At 48.5% G+C, this 23,941-nt stretch overlaps 1 protein-coding gene and 1 non-coding gene across 2 annotated transcripts in view; both read right to left on the bottom strand.

Moving 5' to 3' along the window:
* The window catches only part of helq (helicase, POLQ like), a 76,057-nt gene that overhangs the window by 41,608 nt on the left and 10,508 nt on the right, over positions 1–23,941 (bottom strand). The window contains 6 exon segments of the mRNA XM_038792627.1: positions 805–824; positions 827–902; positions 7,188–7,285; positions 7,798–7,870; positions 13,411–13,611; positions 21,959–22,137. Coding sequence (XP_038648555.1) covers positions 805–824; positions 827–902; positions 7,188–7,285; positions 7,798–7,870; positions 13,411–13,611; positions 21,959–22,137 — 647 coding nt within the window.
* On the bottom strand, positions 16,543–16,649 carry LOC119963999. Its single transcript, XR_005460241.1, has one exon. It is a non-coding gene; the product is annotated as a U6 spliceosomal RNA (small nuclear RNA).

The following is a 23,941-nucleotide window of genomic DNA, read 5'->3' as shown; positions in this document are numbered from 1 at the left end:
ATATGGCAGATGGGCTGCTGATTTTGGCACCCGCCCACGAGTGTTGGTGGGGTGGGCGGCCAACAAATTTAATGTAACCTCCCCCCAACCCCCCACCAAGGAAGCATGCCCGCCACGGGCATATAAAAGTCATCCCCTTATTGCTAAGCAATGGAATGAGAGATTCTCCAGCAAATCTGAAATGCACTTGGAAGTATCTTACAGCCCTTTAGGCAGCTAGCTACCCAATGACATTGGCAGATACCCAGGAGCAGTTCAAAAGCTGCATCATATGAAACATGTACTTCTGAAAATGGTTACTAGATTGATCTGTCAGGCTAAGGATGACAAAATTCAAAAAGGAGGGCAGAGGGCTTCTATTTGTTTCGGAGTAATAATAATCACCTTTGTTAGTGTCGCAAGTAGGCTCACATTAACACTGCAAAGAAGTTACTGTGAAAATCCCCTAGTCACCACATTAGGGCGCCTGTTCGGGTACACTGAGGGAGAATTCAGATTGTCCAATTCACCTACCAAGCATGTCTTTCAGGACTTGTGGCAGGAAACCGGAGAAGCCAGAGGAAACCCACGCAGACATAGGGAGAACCTGCAGACTCCACACAGTCAACGACCCAAGCCGGGAATCGAACCCGGGTCCCCGGTGCTCTGAAGCAACAGTGCTAACCACTGTGCTACCGTGTCGCTATTGCAAGCAACAGTACTCTGACTGTAACTACTGAAACAAGTTTACTTTAGAACTGAAATGAAGTATCAAACTGCACATCCTCCCTTTTGAAAGACTAATAATTTAACATTGTACTGTACCTTGTAACTTAATACACGAGAAATGTGAGGTAGTCTTCTGATTTGTAGTCTACCTCATAAATGCTGTCATGAAGTTTGACATATTCTTTTAACTGAACCTAGAAAAAATAATTTGAGTACAGTTTAAAGATAGAAGTGTTATTGTCCAAATGTGGTTACACCACAGGTTTTTATCCCTTATCGAGGGAGAGGTATCCATTTCAGACATTGGTGTCAGTGTTAAGCACTCTCAGGTCAGGCATAACACATCCAGACACATTGTAAGGTTCCTTATATATACTCTGCTCTAACAATGCGTTTCAGCTTCAACCTCAGTTTGGCAGGCTGTAACTAGTGTTTACTGCAAGGATCAGTGCTTTGGCTCCAGCTATTCACAATCTATATCAATGATTTGGATTGGGGAAGAAGTGTAATATTTCCAAGTTTGCAGATGCACAAAACTAGATGGGAATGTGAATTGTAAGCAGGATACAAAGAGGTTTCAAGGAGATTTGAACAGGTTAAGTGAGTGGGCAAGATCATGGCAGCATGGTAGCACAGTGGTTAGCACTGTTACTTCACAGCGTCAGGGCCCCGGTTCGATTCCCGGCTTGGGTCACCATCTGGTGCGGAGTCTGCACGTTCTCCTCGTGGGTTTCCTCCGGTTTCCTCCCACGGTGCAAAGATGTGCGGGTTAGGTGGATTGGTCACGCTAAATCTCCCCATAGTGTCCAATTGTTAGGTGGGGTTACTGAGTTATGGGAATAGGGTAGAGGTCTGGGCTTAGATAGGGTATTCTAGGGCAGCAAGGTGGCGCCGTGAGAAGCACTGCTGTCTCACGGCGTTCGATCCAGGTTCGATCCCGGCTCCGGGTCACTGTCCGTGCGGAGTTTGCACATTCTCCCCGTGTTTGCGTGGGTTTCGCCCCCACAACCCAAAGATGTGCAGGGTAGGTGGAGTGGCCACACTAAATTGCCCCTTAATTGGAAAAAATGAATTGGGTACTCAAAATTTTTTTTTACAAGGTAGGGTGTTGTTTCAGGGGCCGGTGTAGACTCAATGGGCTGAATGACCTTCTTCTGCACTGTAAATTCTATGATTTTATGAAATGTGTAGTTATCCACTTTGGTTGGAAAAACAGAAATGCAGAATATTTTTAAATGGTGAGAGATTGTGAAGTGTCCATATTCCAAAGGCACTTTGTTGCCCTTATCATAGGTCACTGAAAGATAACAGGTAAATGGAGCAAACAATTAAGAATGTAAATGGTATGTTGCCCTTGATTGCAAGAAGATTTGAGTACAGGAGTAAAGACATTTTGCTGTAACTGCATAGAGCTTTGGCAGAACGGTGGCACAGAGGTTAGCCCTGCTGCTGCCAGGTTCAATTCAGTTACTTGGGTAGAAAAGAAAGAAAAGAAAATCGCTTATTGTCACGAGTAGGCTTCAATGAAGTTACTGTGAAAAGCCCCTAGTCGCCACATTCCGGCGCCTGTCCGGGGAGGCTGGTACGGGAATCGAATCCTGCTTGGTCTGCTTTAAAAGCTAGCGATTTAGCCCAGTGAGCTAAATCAGCCCCTGGCTGGTAACTGGGTAACTGCCTGTGTGGAGTTTGCACGTACTCCCCGTGCCTGTGTGGATTTCCTCCAGGTTCTCTGGTTTCCTCCCACAGTCCAAAAATGTGTGGGTTAGGTGGATTGGCTCTGATAAATTGCCCCTTAGTGTTGAAAGATGTGCAGGTTAGGTGGGGTTACGGCGATAAGGCAGGAGAGTGGGCCTAAGTAGGTTACTCTTTCAGAGGATCGGTGCATACTCGATGGGCTGAATTACCTCCTCCTGCATTGTAGGGACTCCATGGATCCAAGGAGTATTATGTAAATGGCTGCACATGGAATATTGCGTGCAGTTTTGGTCTTACCCAAGGAGGATATACTTGCTACAGAGGAAGTGCAACAACGGTTCACCACACAGATTCCTGGGATTGTCCTTTGAGAGACAGTACAAATTGGGCCTGTTTCTCTCCAGTTGAAAATGAAAATCACTTATTCTCACAGGCTTCAAATGAAGTTACTGTGAAAGCCCCTAGTCGCCACATTCCGGCGCCTGTTCGGGGAGGCTGGTACGGGATGTTTAGAAGAATGAGAGGTGATCTGATTGAAGCAAACAACAGGCTGAACAGGGTAGATGCAGGAAGGTTGTTATCCCTGGCTGGGATGGTTCGGGAAAGAGGGATACCATCTCAGAATAAGAGGTAGGCAATTTAGGACTGAGATGAGAAAGAATTTCCTCACTCAAGAGGGTAGTGAATCTTTGGAATTCTCAACCCAGAGGGCCATGGAAGCTCAGTCATTGTGTATGTTCAAGACAGAAATCAATAGATTTCTAGATTTAAAGGATATCAATGCATATGGGGATAGTGCAAGAAAATGGAATTGAGGCAGATCAGACACAATCTATTGAATGGCGGAGCAAGCTCAAGGGACTGAATACACTTCTACTGCACCTATTTCCTATTCTCCTAAACCAAATAAAACATCCTGGCAGCTGATGTTGGCAGTACAACACTTCCAAAAATATCAAACTGGCTATCTGAACCCTTCAACAAAATCATTTTATTGTAATTGTTCCATTTCATTACTTTTTGGAAGTCAAAATGTTACACCCAGGGATCCCCAAACTCGTTGGATTTCTCATATTCAGTTACAATGCGGGCTTGGACATTCATTAACTGTGCCTCAGTCCATCTAATTATTTAACTATTATTGGAATATGTAAACAACAAAGCTTAGCTTGACTATTGTAGAAAGCAATAATTTGTGTTACTATAGATCAAGATTATCAAAGTCTGGTTTTGCCAATTACCAACTCATTTCCTGATTCCATTCCTGCACTTTCTGTTTTTATCTCTGATTTCTTTGTTCGTTAGCAGATGAATGAAAACCTATTGCTACTTAATCTTTGTTTTAAAATATAAATTAATTCTGCTATTGTATGTGATGGAGATCAGCTCCAAATACATGCATATCACATTCTCGATGTCCTTGTGTACACTGGCTGCTCTACGTGCCGTGAGAAATGCAGTGTGCAGGCTGAGGTCACAAATATGATGCACATACATCTGGAGATATGGTTTTCATTAGGAAAATAAAATGGCATAGCAGGGATGTGGGATGTTCCCAGTAGCAAATTCTAATTTCCAGATAAAACGCAAACTGAGGAAGAGCAGCATCAATGCTGATTGGTCTCTAGGTAGATGACGTTGAGAAGCTTCAGGCAGGGATAATGCAGAGGTCCTCCTTCACAAGGTAGACATGCACACCGTCTGAATTTTCTGCCAACATGAGATTATTAAAGGCTCAATGGGTAATTCAGTGCATTATGCACAACAAAAAACTCCCCAGCCTGTAATGATTACAGTAAGTCAGTTGCAGTATCACTGATCACATTTGTTATTTAGGTAACTAGCTTAGTGTCTTTGCATTTCTATTCACTCCAATAGCATATTCATCTCTGATTTGCGTTTTTGTGATTTATTGACAAATAAATAATGATACTCTCCAAATTTCACAATGATTTTTCCAATTAAGGGGAAATTTAGCGTGGCCAATCCACCTAGCCTGCAGATTTTTGGTTGTGGGGGCTAAACCCACGCAAAGACGGGGAGAATGTGCAAACTCCACACGGTTAGTGACCCAGAGCTGGGATCGAACCTGGGACCTCGGCACCGTGAGGCTGCAGGGCTAACCCACTGCGCCACCGTGCTGCCCCCTGCTTCAAATATTAACCTAGTACTAGAAAATGAATTGTTAAATTAATGAAACAAAATAACTTTAACAATGGTGGGTGGTGAGGGATACCACTGGTATCCCTCACGGGATACTGCGGGAAGTGCACCCAACTCCAGCTCCTCAGAGACCGTGTTAGGGAACTGGAGCTGGAGCTGGATGAACTTCAGATCATCCGGGAGGCAGATTGGGTTATCGCGAAGAGTTACAGGGACGTAGCCACACCCAAGGTACTGGACAAGAGTAGCTGGGTTACAGTCAGGGAAAAGAAAACTAACAGGCAGACAGTGCAGGGATCCCTCGTGGCCGTTCCCCTTCAAAACAAGTATACCGTTTTGGATGCTGTTGGGGGGGATGACCTACCGGGGAAGGCCCTAGCGGCCAGGCCTCTCGCACTGAGTCTGGCTCTGGGGCTCAGAAGGGAAGGGGGGAAGCATAGAAAAGCAATAGTAATAGGAGATTCAATGGTTAGGGGAATAGATAGGAGATTCTGTGGTCGCGAGCGAGACTCCCGGAAGGTATGTTGCCTTTCGGGTGCCAGGGCCAGGGATGTCTCGGATCGTGTCTTCAGGATCAGTTCTGGGTCCTCTGCTGTTTGTGAATTTCGTTAACGACTTGGATGAGGGAGTTGAAGGGTGGGTCAGTAAATTTGCAGATGATACGAAGATTGGTGGAGTTGTGGATAGTGAGGAGGGCTGTTGTCGGCTTCAAAGAGACATAGATAGGATGCAAGCTGGGCAGAGAAGTGGCAGATGAAGTTTAACCCTGACAAGTGTGAGGTTGTCCATTTTGGAAGTACAAATATGAATGCGGAATACAGGGTTAATGGTAGGGTTGTTGGCAATGTAGAGGAGCAGAGAGATCCTGGGGTCTATGTTCATAGATCTTTGAAAGTTGCCACTCAAGTGGATAGAGCTGTGAAGAAGGCCTGTGGTGTGCTAGCGTTCATTAGCAGAGGGATTGAATTTAAGAGCCGTGAAGTGATGATGCAGCTGTACAGAACCTTGGTCAGGCCACATTTGGAGTACTGCGTGCAGTTCAGCTCACTGGTTTAGCTCACTGAGCTAAATCATTGGCTTTTAAAGCAGACCAAGCAGGCCAGCAGCACGGTTCGATTCCCGTACCAGCCTCCCCGGACAGGCGCCGGAATGTGACGACTAGGGGCTTTTCACAGTAACTTCATTGAAGCCTACTCGTGACAATAAGCGATTTTCCAAATTTTTTCATTTTAGGAAGGATGTGGAAGCTTTGGAAAAGGTGCAAAGGATATTTACCAGGATGTTGCCTGGAATGGAGAGTAGGTCTTACGAGGAAAGGTTGAGGGTGCTAGGCCTTTTCTCATTAGAACGGAGAAGGATGAGGGGTGACTTGATAGAGGTTTATAAGATGATCAGGGGAATAGATAGAGTAGACAGTCAGAGACTTTTTCCCCAGGTGGAACAAACCATTACAAGGGGACATAAATTTAAGGTAAATGGTGGAAGATATAGGGGGGATGTCAGAGGTAGGTTCTTTACCCAGAGAGTAGTGGGGGCATGGAATGCACTGCCTGTGGAAGTAGTTGAGTCGGAAACGTTAGGGACCTTCAAGCGGCTATTGGATAGGTACATGGATTAGGGTAGAATAATGGAGTGTAGATTAATTTCTTCTTAAGGGCAGCACGGTAGAATTGTGGATAGCACAATTGCTTCACAGCTCCAGGGTCCCAGGTTCGATTCCGGCTTGGGTCACTGTCTGTGTGGAGTCTGCACATCCTCCCCGTGTGTGCGTGGGTTTCCTCCGGTTTCCTCCCACAGTCCAAAGATGGGCAGGTTGGGTGGATTGGCCATGATAAATTTCCCTCAGTGTCCAAAATTCTATGATTAACCTAGGACAAAAGTTCAGCACAACATCGTGGGCTGAAGGGCCTGTTCTGTGCTGTATTTCTCTATCTCTATCTAATCCTTGGTTTTGCCGCACCCTCAATATGATCAATGTCTTTTATTGGGTTTTTGAACTAAGTATATTTACCGTTATGTACACAGGATAAGAAATATATATATATATATATATACACATATATAGAAGGGCAGGGCACACCCAAACATACCAAAGAAAAGAAAATAGTAAACAGTAAAAATAAAATACAATAAAAAATAAAATAGAATAACTGTTAGGGTATTGTGCACCAGCTCACAGCAGCAACTCTGTACACCTGTCAAAATTATTTACAACACATAAGTAGGCCGCACCCTCATTGTAATCATGCACTGTACATTATTTATCACCCATTTTTCCTTCCTGTTTTTGTACTTGTGCATTGCCTACACAGATGTAAGTTTTAAATTCATTATTTAACGCACATGTTTAAAAACTATTACAGGCACGCGGTTACAAAGACAAGTAATTAGGATGATTTTTATGGAATTAATTTGGGACTTAACAAAACATCGCAACTAAAACTTGTTCTCTCCAAGTTATCTCAAACAAACACAGTATTTAAATATTAACTGTTAACACAGATATAAAAAATAATTTAGGTCACGAGAAATGGAAATGCAAAGTGTAAATCAACAACAGATTGTCCGTCCAATTAAACTTTAAAAACAAGTGTGGTTTTATTATTTTTCCTATTACTTACAGGTCGAAAGTTACTGGTGTAATGTTCTGCCCTCAAAAAGTGCTGCAATTCACTCACATTATTCAGCGTTGCGCTCATTCCAATTATTTGTGTGGTTTCTAGAAATGGAAGCAGAAAATATTGAATATAATGAAAGATGTGGGCAGCAGCTGTCTTTGAAACAAAATCAACTAGTCTTTGTTGTCAAATAGCCTCTTAGCTCTCTTGCAAGCTCAATCTGATTCCTAACGATTTAGAATGATAAACATTCTGGGGTGGATTCTCTGTGGCCCGCAGCCGAGTTACCGATGCGGCGAAGAATTGCGCATCGGAGGAAAAACCGGGGGTGCCAATCCCATTCTGATGCTCCCCGCCAGCAGTAGCAGCCAGCTACACGCCCTGCGCCGGTGGGAGGATGCAAATGCTATTAGCAGTGCGATTGTAAGCGGGAGAAAGATTTGATAAAAGTTTAAAATCACAAAGATGGTGCTTGAGTGTGTTACAAATGAGCAAAATGAGAATATTCCCTTCCCACGACATATAATTTATTCCAGGCCACCTCACTCTCAAGGAGACATGAACAAATTAAAATATAAAAATGCTACAAAGTGCAAGCATTGGTATTACTCACTGCTTATGTAGAGGATTTTAGACAATGCCATCTCTAGTATAGCCCCGCGACTTCCTTCACCAAGCATGTGCAGCTACATTAAAAAGAAAAGCAACACATCACTAACATAGAAAAATGATCCAAGGCATTTCAGAAAGAAGGATAAACAGACATGTAGCAGGATTCTCCGCTATCCGGCAGGGCGGGTCGTACCGGCGCCGAGGAGTGTCGTGAATGTCATAATATACACCAGTATATCATGGTGCAGACACACACTGATGGACACACACAGGAACCAATTAACATGTACCAACACTGCAGCCAATCACCAGTTAGAATACACACACTATACAGGCAGAGGGCACCACGGTTCCCGCTCATTCTGGGTGCTGCCTCTGAGTGTAACAGGAACTCATCCAGCTCAGCACAGACTTACACCACGTGCTGATAGAATAAACTGGTTCGGACAAGGCTTAGGTCTCTAGTTTAAGTTAGCATCATTTAGACCCACAGTCATTGTGTGTTAGTTAGTTAGAAGTAGTTAATAAAATTGAGTTGAACCTTCATCAGTGTTGGAAGTGTCTGTTCATCTCTCAAGTCTACACTAGCCAACACTTCATGGTACCAGAAGTTGAGGGATGATCGCACTTCTGAGACCTACCATTCAGCGATCTGCCTTCCACCAGTCTCGCGCCATCCTATAGAATGGACTCCGTTCACCCGCCGTCACCTCTCCGCATTGCAGAGAATCTGGGTTGCAGCTGGAAACTTTTCAAACAGCGCTTCCAGCTGTACCTCGAAGGCTGGGACCTGGAAGCTGCCTCGGACGCACGGAAGATTGCTCTCTTCCTCTCACTGCCGGGGACCACGCTCTGCACATTTACAACTCGCTCACCTTCGATGAGGGGGAGGACAAATCGAAGTTCAAGACCATAATTCTAAAGTTCGACAGCCATTGCGCGGTTGAGGTCAACGAGAGCTTCAAGAGATACATGTTTCAGAAGCGAATTCAGGGTAAGGACGAGCCTTTCCAGTCCTTTATTACCCACCTCCGTGTCCTTGCGCAGTCCTGCAACTACGGGTCCACCTCTGACTCCATGCTCCGTGACCAGATTGTTTTTGTGTTCAATCTGAGCCCCTGCACCAGCAGCTACTAAAAGTAAAGCAGCTCACTCTCTCTACGACCATTGAGACCTGTGTACTTCATGAACATGCCTCCACGCGCTACTCCTACATCCAGGCCGCTGAAACGGCCTCAGCAAGCACCTCAAGAAGCAGAACGGGTCCAAATGATTAAATCTTTTCAGGCTCTGGATTTGAACGATGGCGGCCATTTTGCGCGCTTTTCGCGGAGTCCCGCGCTTACACGCAGCGAGCGTGCTGACGTCACGGACCGCTTTGCGCAGGTGTGCGCCACGCTGGATCGCCCCGCGCATGCGCGGTGGCGCGACGAACATCCCGATGCTCCGGCGTGCGGCAACTGTGGCTCCGCCCACTTACAGCGGCAATGTCCCGCGAAGTCCCGGCGCTGCCTGCAGTGTGGCAAACGAGGCCACTACGCTGCAATGTGCAGATCTTCCCTGCCTGCTGTTTTTAGGAGGTCCACCCAGCCTCACAGAGACGTCAGGGCTATCCAGCCTGCCATCAATGAACCTACTCCAGACCTTGCTTCCGACTGTGTCTGTAATGACTCACAGGTCCCGTTCCAAATCAGCGTCGTCACCACGAACAGGATGTCCCCCAAGCGTGGCATTGAACCCGTCCATGTCCACAGCATCAGCCAGGATGATGAGTGGTGTGCCACCCTTACGGTCAACCAGAGTTCGTCACCCACCTCAGAGACTGAACTTATGAACTCTGTACACATGTGGACTCTCTGAAATGTTTTTTTTTCCTATATCCTTTATTGTTGCATTCGTTATCCAGTGATTTGTAAATAGATTCGTTGGTTGTTCCAGTTCATGGTAGTCATCTGCACCAGGCACCTTCCTCTGTAAATAGTCTTGTTCCCTGTATATAGCTTTGTACATATGTCTTTGCACCTCACACGTAGCTAGGTACATTCTCCACACACCCACACTATTTATTATCACAGGCCTATATCAACATTTTTTTATAAAAGGGAGGATGTCATAATATACACCAGTATATCATGGTGCAGACACACACTGATGGACACACACAGGAACCAATTAACATGTACCAACACTGCAGCCAATCACCAGTTAGAATACACACACTATAAAGGCAGAGGGCACCACGGTTCCCGCTCATTCTGGGTGCTGCCTCTGAGTGTAACAAGAACTCATCCAGCCCAGCACAGACTTACACCACGTGCTGAGAAAATCAACTGGTTCGGACAAGGCTTAGGTCTCTAGTTTAAGTTACCATCATTTAGACCCACAGTCATCGTGTGTTAGTTAGAAGTAGTTAATAAAATTGAGTTGAACTTTCATCAGTGTTGGAAGTGTCTGTTCAGCTCTCAAGTCTACACTAGCCAACACTTCAGTGAAGCACTCCGGCGTTGGGCTGCCGGGAAGGTGCGGAATCCTCGTGGCCCCGTGCGGAATCCACCGTGGCCCCCCTCCCACCGGGGCCAGATCCCCCTGTAACCGCCCCCCCCCCCCCCCCCCCCCCCCCCCCCCCCCCCCCGAGGACTGCGCAGGCCACCTGAAGAGCCAGGTCCCGCCGGTACGGACCTACTGTATTTTATGTCGGCGGGACCCACCGAAAACGGGCGGCCACTCAGCCCATCGCGGGCCGGAAAATCGCCAGGGTGGGCCACTGCCAGCAGCCCTCGACCGGTGAGGCGCGATTCCCGCCCCCGCTGAAAAACCGGCGCCAGAGAATCCGGCAGCCGGCGTCGGGGTGGGATTTACGCCACCCCCCGGCGATTCTCCGACCCGGCGGTAGGTCGGAGAATCCCGCCCATCATCTATAAGTAACAAATTATGGTGAATGGGTTGGTTTTGAGAAGACCTTTAAAAGACAGGAAGGCAGAGAGCTGATGGCCCAGGGAGTAGTCTTTCTCAGCAGATGATATGGCAGTTGGTGGATGGGGAAAATTGAAGCTCTTGATGCTGTGTTGTGACAAAGGGAGATGGTGGCATAGTGCTACGGTCACTGAATACGTAAACCAGAGGCCCAGGCAAATGCCCTGGGGACATGGGTTCGAATCTGAACATGGCAGCTGGTGGAACTTAAATTCAATTAATAAATCTGGAATTAAAAAGCTTGTTTCAGTAAAGTGACCATGAAATGGTTATCGATTAAAAACCCATCTGGTTCACTAATGTTATGTGACTTCAGACTCCCCACAACAATGTGGTTGACTCTTAATCGTAGGAATGGGGAACAACTGTTTACGTCCCATGAAATAATTTTTTAAATGACAGAATGGGACAGACTCAGTGGACAATGGATGTCTTGTCCTGTCCATCTTGTTCAGAAAACTGAAAACTGTCATCAATAATGAAATAGGTATACGGCAACATGTGGCGCAGTGGTTAGCACTGCTGCCTACAGCGCTAAGGACCCGGGTTCGAATTCCGGCCCAGGGTCACTGGAGTGCGGAGTTTGCATATTCTCCACGTATCTGCGTGGGTTTCACCCCCACAACCCAAAAGATCAGCAGGTTAGGTGGATTGGCCACGCGAAATTGTCCCCTAATTGGAAAAAAAAAATTGGGTACTCTAAATTTATTTTTTTTAAATAATGAAATAGGTACGACAGAAACTAGGAATGATGGGGTTGGGCTGAGTAAAGAACGGGTAACATGGGGTGCAACTGAATCAATGGTTGGTAAATGTCGAGGCAATTGGGAGCCAATGTAAGGCGCGAATTAACTGAAATGAAACAGAGTCCTCTTTTGGGCACGTTCAGCTGGGTGTTTGCCGAATCTTGCAGCACCAAGATTGACCCTGCTATTAAATGGGACTCTGTTTCATTTCTGGGCCTCGGCAAGGAACGTCCCACTGAAGCCGCACTTCGGCTCATTTCCTGCACTAACAAGCTCAGCTTCCAGTGCAGGAAGAGATTAGGCGCCATTTTTAAATTGCGTCCCAATCTCTGTACCCTCCACCGCAGCCTCTGGACCCACCCCACCACCCCCCAACTTACCAATTAGGGGATCATCAAACCCCACGCACTCCACCTCATAAGGAAAGGACACCTCTGGGCTCAATCCCTAATACGGGCAAGATGCCACCTGGACACTGCCAGGCTGGCACCCTGGCAATAGCCTCTGCCAACCTGGCAGTGCCACCTGGTCACCCTGATATTTCCAGGGTACCAGCCTGCCCAGAGACCAACCACCCAGGAGCCCCCGATGAAATGGCAGACTCCTCCAAGTGCCGGTATGCCTTGCCCATGTTTGTGGAAACCAGTGCTAAACGGTGCCCGCCCTGTTCCACCCAAACATACAGGCCGCGGTTTACCGGCCACGTCGCGCCCAAATGGGAGTGCGATGTGACCGGTAGACCCCGGGTGAAGCCTCCCGCGGGCTTCCTACAGCCACAACGCCTTGCAGGAGCTACCCAAGTCCCGCTAGGCGTCAGGATCAGGAACCTGCCCAAAATGGGCGAGACCAAGCCGCGCTCATGTAAGTAAACCTACTTAAAGTCGAATTATCCGTATCTACTGCCTCCCCAAGGAGGCCGCAGGCTGGTGCCATTCAGTACTGGTCCACACAAACATGGATCAGGTGGAACGAAATCCGGGGGGTCTCCCAGGCCATTGGAGGCCCCAGGGTGGCCAGGAATAGTGCAGGGTGGCTCCTTGGCCCTCCCCTTGGAACGCGGGCACCTTGACACTGCCACCACTGCTGAGGTGCTCGAGTGGCACTGCCAGGATGGCAGTGCAAGGGTGTCTGGGTGCCACTGCCAAGGGTAAGGGCCCGAGGAGCCACTGAAAGGAGGGTGGAGGGGTGATATGAAGGGTTGGGGGGTGCAGAGCAGGTAAGAAGGGGCATCTGGGAAGTTGGGGTGACAGGTGGGGATACTGGGATGGGGGGGGGGGGGGGCCAGGGACCCCATAGTGAGGTGTCTTCACTTGGGGGGTTGTGGAGGAATACCCATGTGTGAGGGAGTGACATTGCCCATGGGTGGGGGTGTGGGAGACTCACAAGTTCACTTAGAGATCGGGACACCCTTTCAAAATGGCAGCTCAACTCAGAATTCAGCTCCCTAGTGATGAATAAAATTCAAAGTATGGGCTAAACCTGAGAAACACCCCAGGGCCCAAAAAGTGACTTGTCATTGGATCACGGTGGGGAACCCGCCAGCAGAGCCGGCGGGAAACTCCCAGCAAAATCCGCCACAAATGACACTTAGAAACTTTGAAATTGCGCTCAGAGCTTCAACTGCCAAGAAGCTTGCTTGCAAGAGCTTTGTATGAGTGACTAGTAAAGACACATCTAATTGTACCTCTCCTTTTGAAGGAGGTTTTCTGCTTCCCTGTGGAATACAGTTAAACTTGTGAGTCTGTCAAGGGGGCTTTGAATTCACATCTTTCCACTTACTTTATTGCTGTGGATTGCTGTTTCAATGTACTGGCCCACTGTTTCAACTTCTTTCTGATTCTATGGACAAAATTAGTTAATTAGATAATCAATATGGCAACAATAAATAAGCTTACCTCATCCACCACAACAAGTCCCAAACTATTAATTCTTTCTGTTTCTATTAGGGAATTCACCAAACTATGGGCCTTTTCAATGGTGGCAATGTACAGAGATTTCTTCTGTCTATGCTTGATTGGAGGGAGCTTCCCTTTGCTTCCAGCATATTCTTCCACCAAGAAATTAAATTCTATTCCAAAAGACGAAAGACCTCGCACCTAAAGGGAGCAAACAAAAACGCTTTGCTAATTATTGCTTTAACGTTAACAAGTTATTAAATACAACAAGCTTTTCCCCAATTCTCTCTCATCCAATTTACTTAAGTACATTGGTTCGATAGTCTATGTATATGTCCAAGAAGATTAGTCATGTTCGCCTATAGTCAATCTCTTTGGTGTATGTGAATTTCTTAGAGTGCACTGAACCCATCAACGTTGGGATTTGAAATGAAAATCGCTTATTGTCATGAGTAGGCTTCAATGAAGTTACTGTGAAAAGCCCCTAGTCGCCATATTCCGGCGCCTGTTCGGGGAGGCTAGTACGGGAATTGAACCGTGCTGCTGGCCTGTCTTGGTCTGCTTTAAAAGCCAGAGATTTAGCCCAGTGTGCTAAACCAGAGATTCTTGCCTGGTAGATCAACACAAAGAAGAAGTCCCCCCCAGCACCCAATATTTCATTTTTGGTGACCGTATCACACCTGCAGCATGTGGTGTACACAATGCATGAAGAGGAATTTTGGTATAAGCATGTTTTGTATATCACTATGATATTCCATCAAATATAGTCAGACAACAGATTACACATTGACTTACTCTGATGTTGTACTACTTTGTTTGCGTTAATAAGAAAGGATTTTGGATACAACTTACTTAATATTCAGGATCAGGCCACAACATAACTCCTGATAGCACCAAAACCAAGAGATCCAAGGTCACCGCCAGAACTTCTCAATGCTCAAGTTAAGCTCAGCGCAAAAGCGTGGAAGAACTGGGAGATTATTAAATTTCATTCTTCCTAACATTAAAATGTAATCATCGGTGTTCTGCGGATGCACGTGGGGTGCAACATAAAACTAGTAGCATAACTCAGATAGGTAACTCAATGCACAACTACCAGCTCTTCTTGCACTTTTTTTTCCCTTCCAATTAAGGGGCAATTTAGCGTGACCAATCCACTTATCCTGCACATCTTTGGCTTGTGGGGTGAGACCCACACAGACACGGAGAGAATATGCAAACTCCACACGGACAGTGACCGAACCTGGGACCTCGGTCCCATGAGGAGCAGTGCTAACTGCACTGCACTCTTGAGCATTACAGTCTAGGATTGATATCTTAAAAGACATCTTAAATGAAGCAGGTATTTAAACCCAAAGGTGTTGCCTGAAGGACAAATAAATTTACCAATACCTTAATCATAATTACCCACGGGCAAATTGATTGAATAAAAATTGACAGATCAATAATCACATTTATACAGTGTTTACAGAATAATTCAAAATACATTTTTATTTTTTCACGCAAGATTTGTAATAAAATGTACTTTGGTAACAACCACTGACTTACATAAAATGACTTGCATGTATATAGCATCTTTCAGAACCTGAGGTTGTCTCAAAGAGCTTTAAAACCAATAAAGTACCTTTGAAGTGTAGTCCCTGTTGTAATGTAGGAAATACAACAGCCAGTTTCTGCTCTCACAAATTGCAAAGCGATAATGATGAGATAATTTTGTTTCATAATGTTGATTGAGGGATAAATATTGGTCAGGGCACCAGGGATAGCTCCCAACTCCTCTTCAAAGTAGCACCATGGATCTATTGTGTCCACCTTCGACAGCAGACAAGGCCTCAGTTTAATGGTATCTCAGCGGTTAGCACTGGTGCTTCACAGCGCCAGGGACCGGGTTCGATTCCCGGCTTGGGTCACTGTCTGTGCGGAATCTGCACGTTCTCCCCGTTTCTGCGTGGGTTTCCTCTGGGTGCTCCGGTTTCCTCCCACAAATCCCGAAAGACATGCTTTTTTAAAATAATATTTTGATTCTGCTTTTTCACATTTTCTTCAAAATTTACACCCACCAACAAACAATAAGCGGTAACGAATACAATGTCAATCTTCTTATCAACAACAATGATCCCATCCTCCCACCAACCCAACAGCCCGCATGTTAACATAATCAAACAAAAAACAAAAAGGAATCGGGAATAACCCAAAGTCACCATTAACATATATAGTCCAACCCCCCCCCCCCCCCCCCCCCCCCACGCTAATATTTGATGCCATCCAATCCCCGAAAGTGTACAATAAATGGCATCCATGAATTGTAGAAACCCTCCTCCCCGAATCCTCCCCTCTCGAAAGCACCTCACTCAGGATCGGTCCCCTCCCCCAACTTTTCATACCTCCTAGGCTCATTGAAACCTGTCCCACCAGGCTCCGATGGCTGCAGCCCCTCCCCCCACCACACTTCTGTTCACTGGCCAGCTTAAACTAGCCAGTGTGGAGGCCCTTGCCCCGGCCGCACTCCCCTCAACGGTCCTAGGAAAACAAAGAAATCCCCTTTAACACACAACCCCAGTGTAAACACACAAACTCCATGTGGTGAATCACAATCCTAGTAATTCACACTGTGTTATACTGTATTGTATGTGTTGTGTCTCTGTCAGCTCGGTATACGAGCAGTTGCGCGGCTCTGTCCATAGGGGGAGATCAGGAGTTTGTACTGGGCTCCACCCTTGGCTCCGCCCATGGTTCCACCCGTGGCTCCGCCCATGGCTCCTCCCACTAACTGGAAGTATAAAGATCTGCAGTTGTGAGCCTGCTGCCAGTTCATCTCGTCGCAGGCAGGCTCACTTGTAAGACTATTAAAACCACTGTTCACTTCCAACCACGTGTCTTGGGAATTGATGGTCACATCAATTTAATAATCTTAGGAAACTTGAAGAAAACGACTATGGAATCAGCCCTCAAACCTGATCGACTAGAACTCGACCCGCTAGCTGCAGAGGCGAAAGAAATCTTTCAACACTGGCTCAGATGTTTCAAGGCCTACCTGGCTGAATCAAGCACATCAGAAACTACAGAGGAGCAGAAACTCAGTCTACTGCACGCAAGGGTGAGCCACCGTATCTCTACTCAACTTAACAGTATTACCTCATGGAACGCTTCACGAATTTGCGTGTCATCCTTGCGCAGGGGCCATGCTAATCTTCTCTGTATCGTTCCAATTTTAGTATATGTGCTGCCGAAGCGAGCACTGCAGTATTACCTCATATACGGAGGCCCTAGCCATGCTAGATCAAATGTACGTGAGGCCTATCAACGAGGACTACGCGCGCCACATTTTTACGACCCGCCGCCAGCGCCCCACGGAGTCGTTGGATGAATTCCTGCGGGATTTAAAAGCTTTAGCTCGGGACTGTAATTACCAAGCTGTATCAGCCGAACAGCATATGGAGCTCGCTGTCAGAGATGTGTATGTGGCAGGGCTCAGGTCAAACTATGTGCGCCAGCGGTTGCTTGAAAAAGGGGCCCAGAACTTGGAGGACACTGTAGAATTGGCTACTACCATGGAGGTCTCGTTCCGCAGCCTCACCTCGTTCCCCGCGGACCAGCATCCATGGCTGCACTGCCCGGCCCACAACGCGACCTGCAGCAGCTGCGGTCGCAAAGGACACTATGCCCGGGTCTGCCTGGCGAAGAAAACCCCCACTCCAAACTCTCCCGCAGCCCAGAGCACTCGTTTCCAAAACTCACAGGCCCGCAGGCCCCGAAATGCTGCGGCCTGAACTCCGACTCCGTCCCCACCCGACACGTGCAACTCATGGGGGCCGCCATCTTGGCAACCCCCCTCCACGCGCCGGCCACGTGCAACTCATGTGGGCCGCCATCTTGGGCGCCATCTTCCTCGACGCCCGCCACGTGCGATCCACGGGGGTGGCCATCTTGGAATCCATCCTCTTCAAACTCTGAAACTCACCTCGAAGACTACGAACTCAGAGGGCAGTCATCACGGGGCCACTCCAGCACAGCTGATCGAGCCGCCAACTACCCGCAACTCAGCGCGGTCACGTTGGACCAGTCGCGTCCGAAACACCTCCGCAACTCAATGATGACCGTAAAAATCAACGGGTACAGGACACCGTGCCTCTTTGACTCCGGGAGCACCGAGAGCTTCGTACACCCAGATCTGGTAAGACGCTGTTCGCTCCCTATCTTCCCTGCACGGCAAACTACCTCCCTCGCTTCGGGCTCTCACTCTGTTCACCTCCAAGGGCGCACCGCCGCGACCCTAACGATCCAGGGCACTAGCTACACGAACTTCCAGCTATACATACTCCCTGAACTGGGCGCCCCACTCTTACTGGGACTCGACTTCCAGTGCAACCTCAAAAGCCTCACACTCAGCTTCGGCGGGCCCTTGCCCCCACTCACTATCTGCAGCCTCGCTACGCTAAAATTCGACCCCCCTCCACTCTTTGCCAATCGCACGCCGGACTGCAAACCCGTAGCCACTCGCAGCAGGCGATACAGCCTGCAGGACAGGGTGTTTATCAGAACCGAGGTCTATAGGCTTCTACGTGAGGGGATCGTAGAGGCCAGTAATAGCCCCTGGAGAGCTCAGGTGGTGGTCGTCAAGACCGGGGAAAAATTCCGAATGGTAGTGGACTATAGCCAAACCATTAATCGGTTCACGCTCCTCGATGCGTACCCCCTCCCCAGGATTGCAGACATGGTGAATCAGATCGCCCATTATAAAGTCTTCTCCTGGCGGGGAGGGTGCAGTCCGTTAAGATGACGGTGCTCCTGAGGTTTTTGTTCCTGTTCCAGTGCCTCCCCATCCTTATCCCGAAGGCCTTTTTTAGAAGGGTCAACAGGAATATCACGGGATTTGTGTGGGCGCATGGGACTCCGATGGTGAGAAGAGTGTTCCTGGAACGGGGCAGGGATAGGGGGGGGCTGGCGTTGCCCAACCTCTGTGGGTACTATTGGGCTGCCAATGCAGCGATGGTGCGTAAGTGGGTAATGGACGAGGAAGGGGCAGCATGGAAGAGGATGGAGGCGGCGTCATGTGTGGGCACGAGCCTGGAGGCGCTGGTAACGGCGCCGTTGCCGCTCCCTCCAACGAGGTATACCACGTGCCCGGTGGTGGCGGCTACCCTCAAAATTTGGGGGCAATGGAGACGGCATAGGGGAGAAGTGAGGGGCTCAATGGAGGCCCCAATACGGGGGAACCATCGGTTTGTTCCAGGGAACATTGATGGCGGATTTCTGGGCTGGCACAGGGCAGGGGTTAGGAGGTTGAGGGACCTGTTTGTGGAGGGGAGGTTCGCGAGCTTGGGGGAGTTAGAGGGGAAGTTTGGGCTCCCCCCGGGGAACATGTTTAGGTACATGCAGGTGAGGGCGTTTGCCAGGCAGCAGGTGGAGGGGTTCCCCTTGCTGCCCCCACGAGGGGTGCGGGATCGGTTGCTCTCGGGGGTGTGGGTTGGAGGAGGGAGGATTTCGGACATATACCGGGTGATGCAGGAGGTAGACGAGGCCTCGGTGGAGGAACTGAAGGGTAAACGGGAAGAGAAGCTGGGTGAGGAGATTGAGGAGGGGACGTGGGCGGATGCCCTGGAGAGAGTGAATTCCTCCTCTTCCTGTGCGAGGCTTAGCCTCATACAGTTCAAGGTGCTGCATAGGGCCCACATGACTGGGACGAGGATGAGTAGGTTTTTCGGGGGCGAGGACAGGTGTGCTAGGTGCTCGGGGAGCCCAGCGAACCACGCCCATATGTTTTGGGCGTGCCCAGCGCTGGGGGAGTTTTGGAAGGGGGTAGCAAGGACGGTGTCAAGGGTGGTGGGATCCAGGGTCAAGCCAGGCTGGGGACTCGCAATTTTTGGGGTTGCAGTGGAGCCGGGAGTGCAGGAGGCGAAAGAGGCCGGTGTTCTGGCCTTTGCGTCCCTAGTAGCCCAGCGGAGGATCTTGCTCCAATGGAAGGATGCGAGGCCCCCAAGCGTGGAGGCCTGGATCAATGATATGGCGGGGTTCATTAAATTGGAGAAGGTGAAATTTGCCCTGAGGGGATCAGTACAAGGGTTCTCTAGGCGGTGGCAGCCTTTCCTGGACTTCCTGGCGGGAAGGGGGGGGGGGGGGGGGGGGATCTGTGTACATGGGTTTGTGGGATGTGGCGGATGCTATCTCTTTCCCTTTTGTTGTTGGGTGTACTTTTGTTTTTTTCCTTTTGTTTGTAGTTGCTTTTGAAGTTGGGTGGGTATTGTTCTTGGGGTGTTACCGCGGTTGTTTTGTTAATAGAGTTGAGATGTTTATATTTTGTAAAAATTTCAATGAAAATAATTTTTTTAAAATAAAATAAAGTCTTCTCCACGGTGGATCTGAAGTCTGCATATCACCAGCTCCCAATCCGCCCGGAGGACCGCCACTACACGGCGTTCGAGGCCGACGGCCGCCTCTTTCACTTCCTCCGGTTTACCTTTCGCGTCACGAATGGGGTCTCGGTGTTCCAACGAGCAATGGACCGAATGGTGGACCAGTACGGGCTGCGGGCCACGTTTCCGTACTTGGATAACGTCACCATCTGCGGCCATGATCAGCAGGACCACGACGCTAACCTCCATCGATTTCTCCAGACTTCCCAGAAACTCAACCTCACGTATAACACGGAGAAATGCGTTTTCCGCACGACCAAGCTAGCCATCCTCGGCTATGTCACGGAAAACGGAGTCCTGGGCCCCGACCCGGACGCAACTCCCTCTCCCTCATTGTCCCAGGGCCCTCAAAAGGTGCCTGGGGTTTTTCTCATATTATGCCCAGTGGGTCCCTCAGTATGCGGACAAAGCCCACCCACTATTTAAGGCCACACTCTTTCCTCTCTCAGATGAGGCTCGCCAGGCCTTCACTCGTATCAAAGAGGCCATCGCCAAAGCGGCCATGCGGGCGGTGGATGAATCCGTCCCTTTCCAGGTAGAGAGGGATGCCTCAGAGGTCCCTCTCGCAGCCACAGTAAATCAGGCAGGGAGACCAGTCGCCTTTTCCTCCCGAACCCTCTCCGCTTCGGAACTTCGACACTCCTCGGTCGAAAAGGAAGCACAAGCCATCGTGGAAGCTATACGACACTAGAGGCACTACCTCGCAGGTAGGAGGTTCACCCTCATCACCGACCAAAGATCGGTTGCCTTTCTGTTTGACAACTCACAAAGGGGCAAAATTAAAAACGATAAGATCCTACGGTGGAGGATCGAACTCTCCACCTACAAGTACGATATCATGCACCGACCGGGGAAGCTCAACGAGCCCCCAGATGCCCTGTCCCGCGGCACGTGTGCCAGCGCGCAAGACGACCGCCTGAAAGCTATCCACAATGACCTCTGCCACCCGGGGGTCACCCGGCTCGCCCACTACGTCAAAGCCCGAAATCTGCCTTTCTCCACCGAGGAGGTAAAAGCCATCACCTGGAATTGCCCGATCTGTGCGGAGTGCAAACCGCACTTCTATAGACCAGACATGGCCCACCTGGTAAAGGCCTCCCGGCCCTTTGAATGCCTGAGCATCGATTTCAAAGGGCCACTCCCCTCGACCAATCAGAATGTATACTTCCTAAACGTCATAGACGAGTTCTCCCGCTTCCCCTTTGCTATCCCGTGCCCCGATATGACCTCCCACACAGTCATTAGGGCCCTGCACAGCATCTTCACCCTGTTTGGTTTCCCCAGCTATGTACACAGCGACACGGGTTCGTCCTTTATGAGCGTCGAGCTGCGTCAGTACCTGCTCGACAAGGGCATAGCCTCGAGCAGGACTACCAGCTACAACCCCAGGGGGAACGGGCAGGTGGAGAGGGAGAACGCGACGATCTGGAAGACCGTCCTACTGACCCTCCGGTTCAGGAAGCTCCCGACCTCCCATTGGCAGGAGGTCCTCCCCGACGCGCTCCATGCTATTAGGTCCCTCCTATGTACTGCCACCAATCAGACCCCTCACGAGCAGCTATTTGCTTTTTCCAGGGGCACTACCACGGGGGTTTCGCTCCCAGCATGGTTGAAGATACCGGGCCCGGTTCTCCTCCGGAAGCACGTCCGGACCCACAAAACTGGCCCACGCCTGGAGAGAGTGCTCCTACTCCACTCCAACCCCCAATACGCGTTCATAGACACTGTTTCCCTCCAGGACCTGGCACCTGCAGGATCCAACTCCGACACCACTACCGCCAAGGCGCCCCTCACACTACACCCCAACACTCACATCTCTGAGTCAGAAGGTTGTGAGTTTAAGTCTCACTTAAACTCACAACCTTCTGACTCAGAGATGTGAGTGTTGCCAACTAAGCCACTGCTGACAAGAGTACTTAAAAAACCCAGTACCCACTCATTGACACTTGCAATAGAATATTCGTTCAGAAAGCTACAAATACAGAACTTGTGGGATGATTGACTAAGGCACCAAGTCTTATGCAGCAAGTCACAACTGAATAGATTTCTTCAAGACCAATTTCCTAATAATTCCTCTGTGTTACTTTAGAGTGCAGCACTTACTTAAAGTTAGTTAAGAAGCACTTTTTTCTCACCTTTTCCTGCACAAGAGCCACATATGGCAAAACAAACAATACATCATTCTTCCTACATAATAATTCCTGCATGATCAAAATCTCAGCAACCAGTGTCTTCCCACCACTTGTCGGCAGTGAATAAATCAGATTTTTCCTTTCCTGCACAGATTCCAATGTCAAGCAAGTATGTTGCCACTCTGTGAAGTATAAGAAAAGATTATTAGATTTTTTTTGTTAACCAAAAATCATTTTAAAATGTCATGAATAAAAATACCGAATGCAGGGTTAAGATCAATTTAAGGCCAAATAGCAGTCTTCTTTTGCAGGAGGTCTTGCTGCTATAAATATTTGTCACTATATAAGCTCTAAACACATAATCCTGTAATGAACCGTAATCAGCAAAAGGAGGAGAATTTGCACTGACATTCTGTTGTATTGTTGTTGATGAAAGCACATGTTGAGAAAGACAGCAATATGCAAAATCTATTTGTGATTAATGTTCAAACTATAAATCAGTTCACTTTAACCAGCATTTCAAAAATCCATACCTAGTATGTATCTATGACATTTAAATACCTGGTCAAAGTTAGTATCACACTTTCAAACCAAATGCAATTCAATAGAAACACAAATTATCTTCCGAAACACTGACACCTTAAACCATGTAAAAATATTCACTTTCTTACATTATAGAAGCGATAATTAATCAATTTCTAAACAAAGACTGATCATATTTTATTACAAATATTACCAATTTTCTCTGAAGTGAATTATATATCTCGTTACTATCCCCCCATCCCCTCACAAAGACACTGGGTTCTGGTTAATTTCTCTGTTGGCTGCTCTTCATTACCTTGGCCAATAGGCCTTTATCCATGGGTGAGCAGATCTGAGTGGGGAAGCAAAGCAGATGATTATAGCATCTTTACACATGCACAGATAGCACATCTGTAACTAATAGGCACTGAGGCAAATAGCTGAGATGAGCTAACTTGCAAAAATTGGGTTAGAACCCAATGACTCTCCAGCTACATGTAATTCAGTTGCTAAATGAATATATTTGTTGAGCCAACAAAAGCACTCAAGATTAATATTGTAACAAGGATTTCTGAAACATTTTTTACAAAGGAATATTATGGTTTCATGCACTTTAAGCTAACAATAACAGAGAAAGCTGTAGGTGCATATTAATACAGTTTGAGCACATGGGGAGATTATAGGTCAAAAAGAACTATTGTGCCAGACCGTGATGGAATAATTACAGCTATTTTATGTATGTATACATGTACTGTATACCAGACTTTAAAGCAGCAAAGGATCATCTGACATTGCTGCTTAGTGGAAATACAGCGGTTGATTTAAAGATGAAGCTAATGCTTTGGCACTATTCCCAGACACCTAAGGCAATGAAGGGTTACTCAAAAAACAAGGGGCGGTATTCTCTCCACCCCCCCCCCCCCCCCAAACACCGGGTGGGAGAATCGCCGGGGCTCCGCGCAAGTCGCACTACGCCATTCCAACGCCTGCACGCGATTCTCCCCCCCCCCCCGAAACCAGCGCCGTGAGAATCGTGCCGGGCCACTCGGGGAATCGCTGCAAACGGCGAGCGGCAATTCTCCGGCCCGGATGGGCCGAGCAGCCGCTCTGACACGACAGGCTGCCCCTGGTTGCTGCCGGTGGGAACTGTGCGGGAACGCTGGGGGGGCTCCTTCACCGGGGAGGGCCTCCGATGGGGTCTGGCCCGCAATCGAGGCCCACCAATCGGCCCACCTCTACCCCCCCACCTCCTTCCGCGGCTGGCCCCAGGACACACCGGCGCCATGTTGGTGAGGGGCCGGCGCGCATAAGACGTTCCCCGTGCAAGCTCAGGATGGTGCGGCCCAACTGCGCATGCGCAGGTTGGCGCAGCGCCCATTTGGCACCGCGTACAGAGGCTGGAGCGGCGTGAACCGCTCCAGCATCGTGCTGGCCCCCTATGGGGGCCAGAATATGTCATGCCCG

This window comes from Scyliorhinus canicula, chromosome 3 (genome assembly GCF_902713615.1).
Source record: "Scyliorhinus canicula chromosome 3, sScyCan1.1, whole genome shotgun sequence".
Classification (NCBI taxonomy): Eukaryota; Metazoa; Chordata; class Chondrichthyes; order Carcharhiniformes; family Scyliorhinidae; genus Scyliorhinus; species Scyliorhinus canicula.
This window is presented reverse-complemented; position numbering and strand designations above follow the sequence as displayed.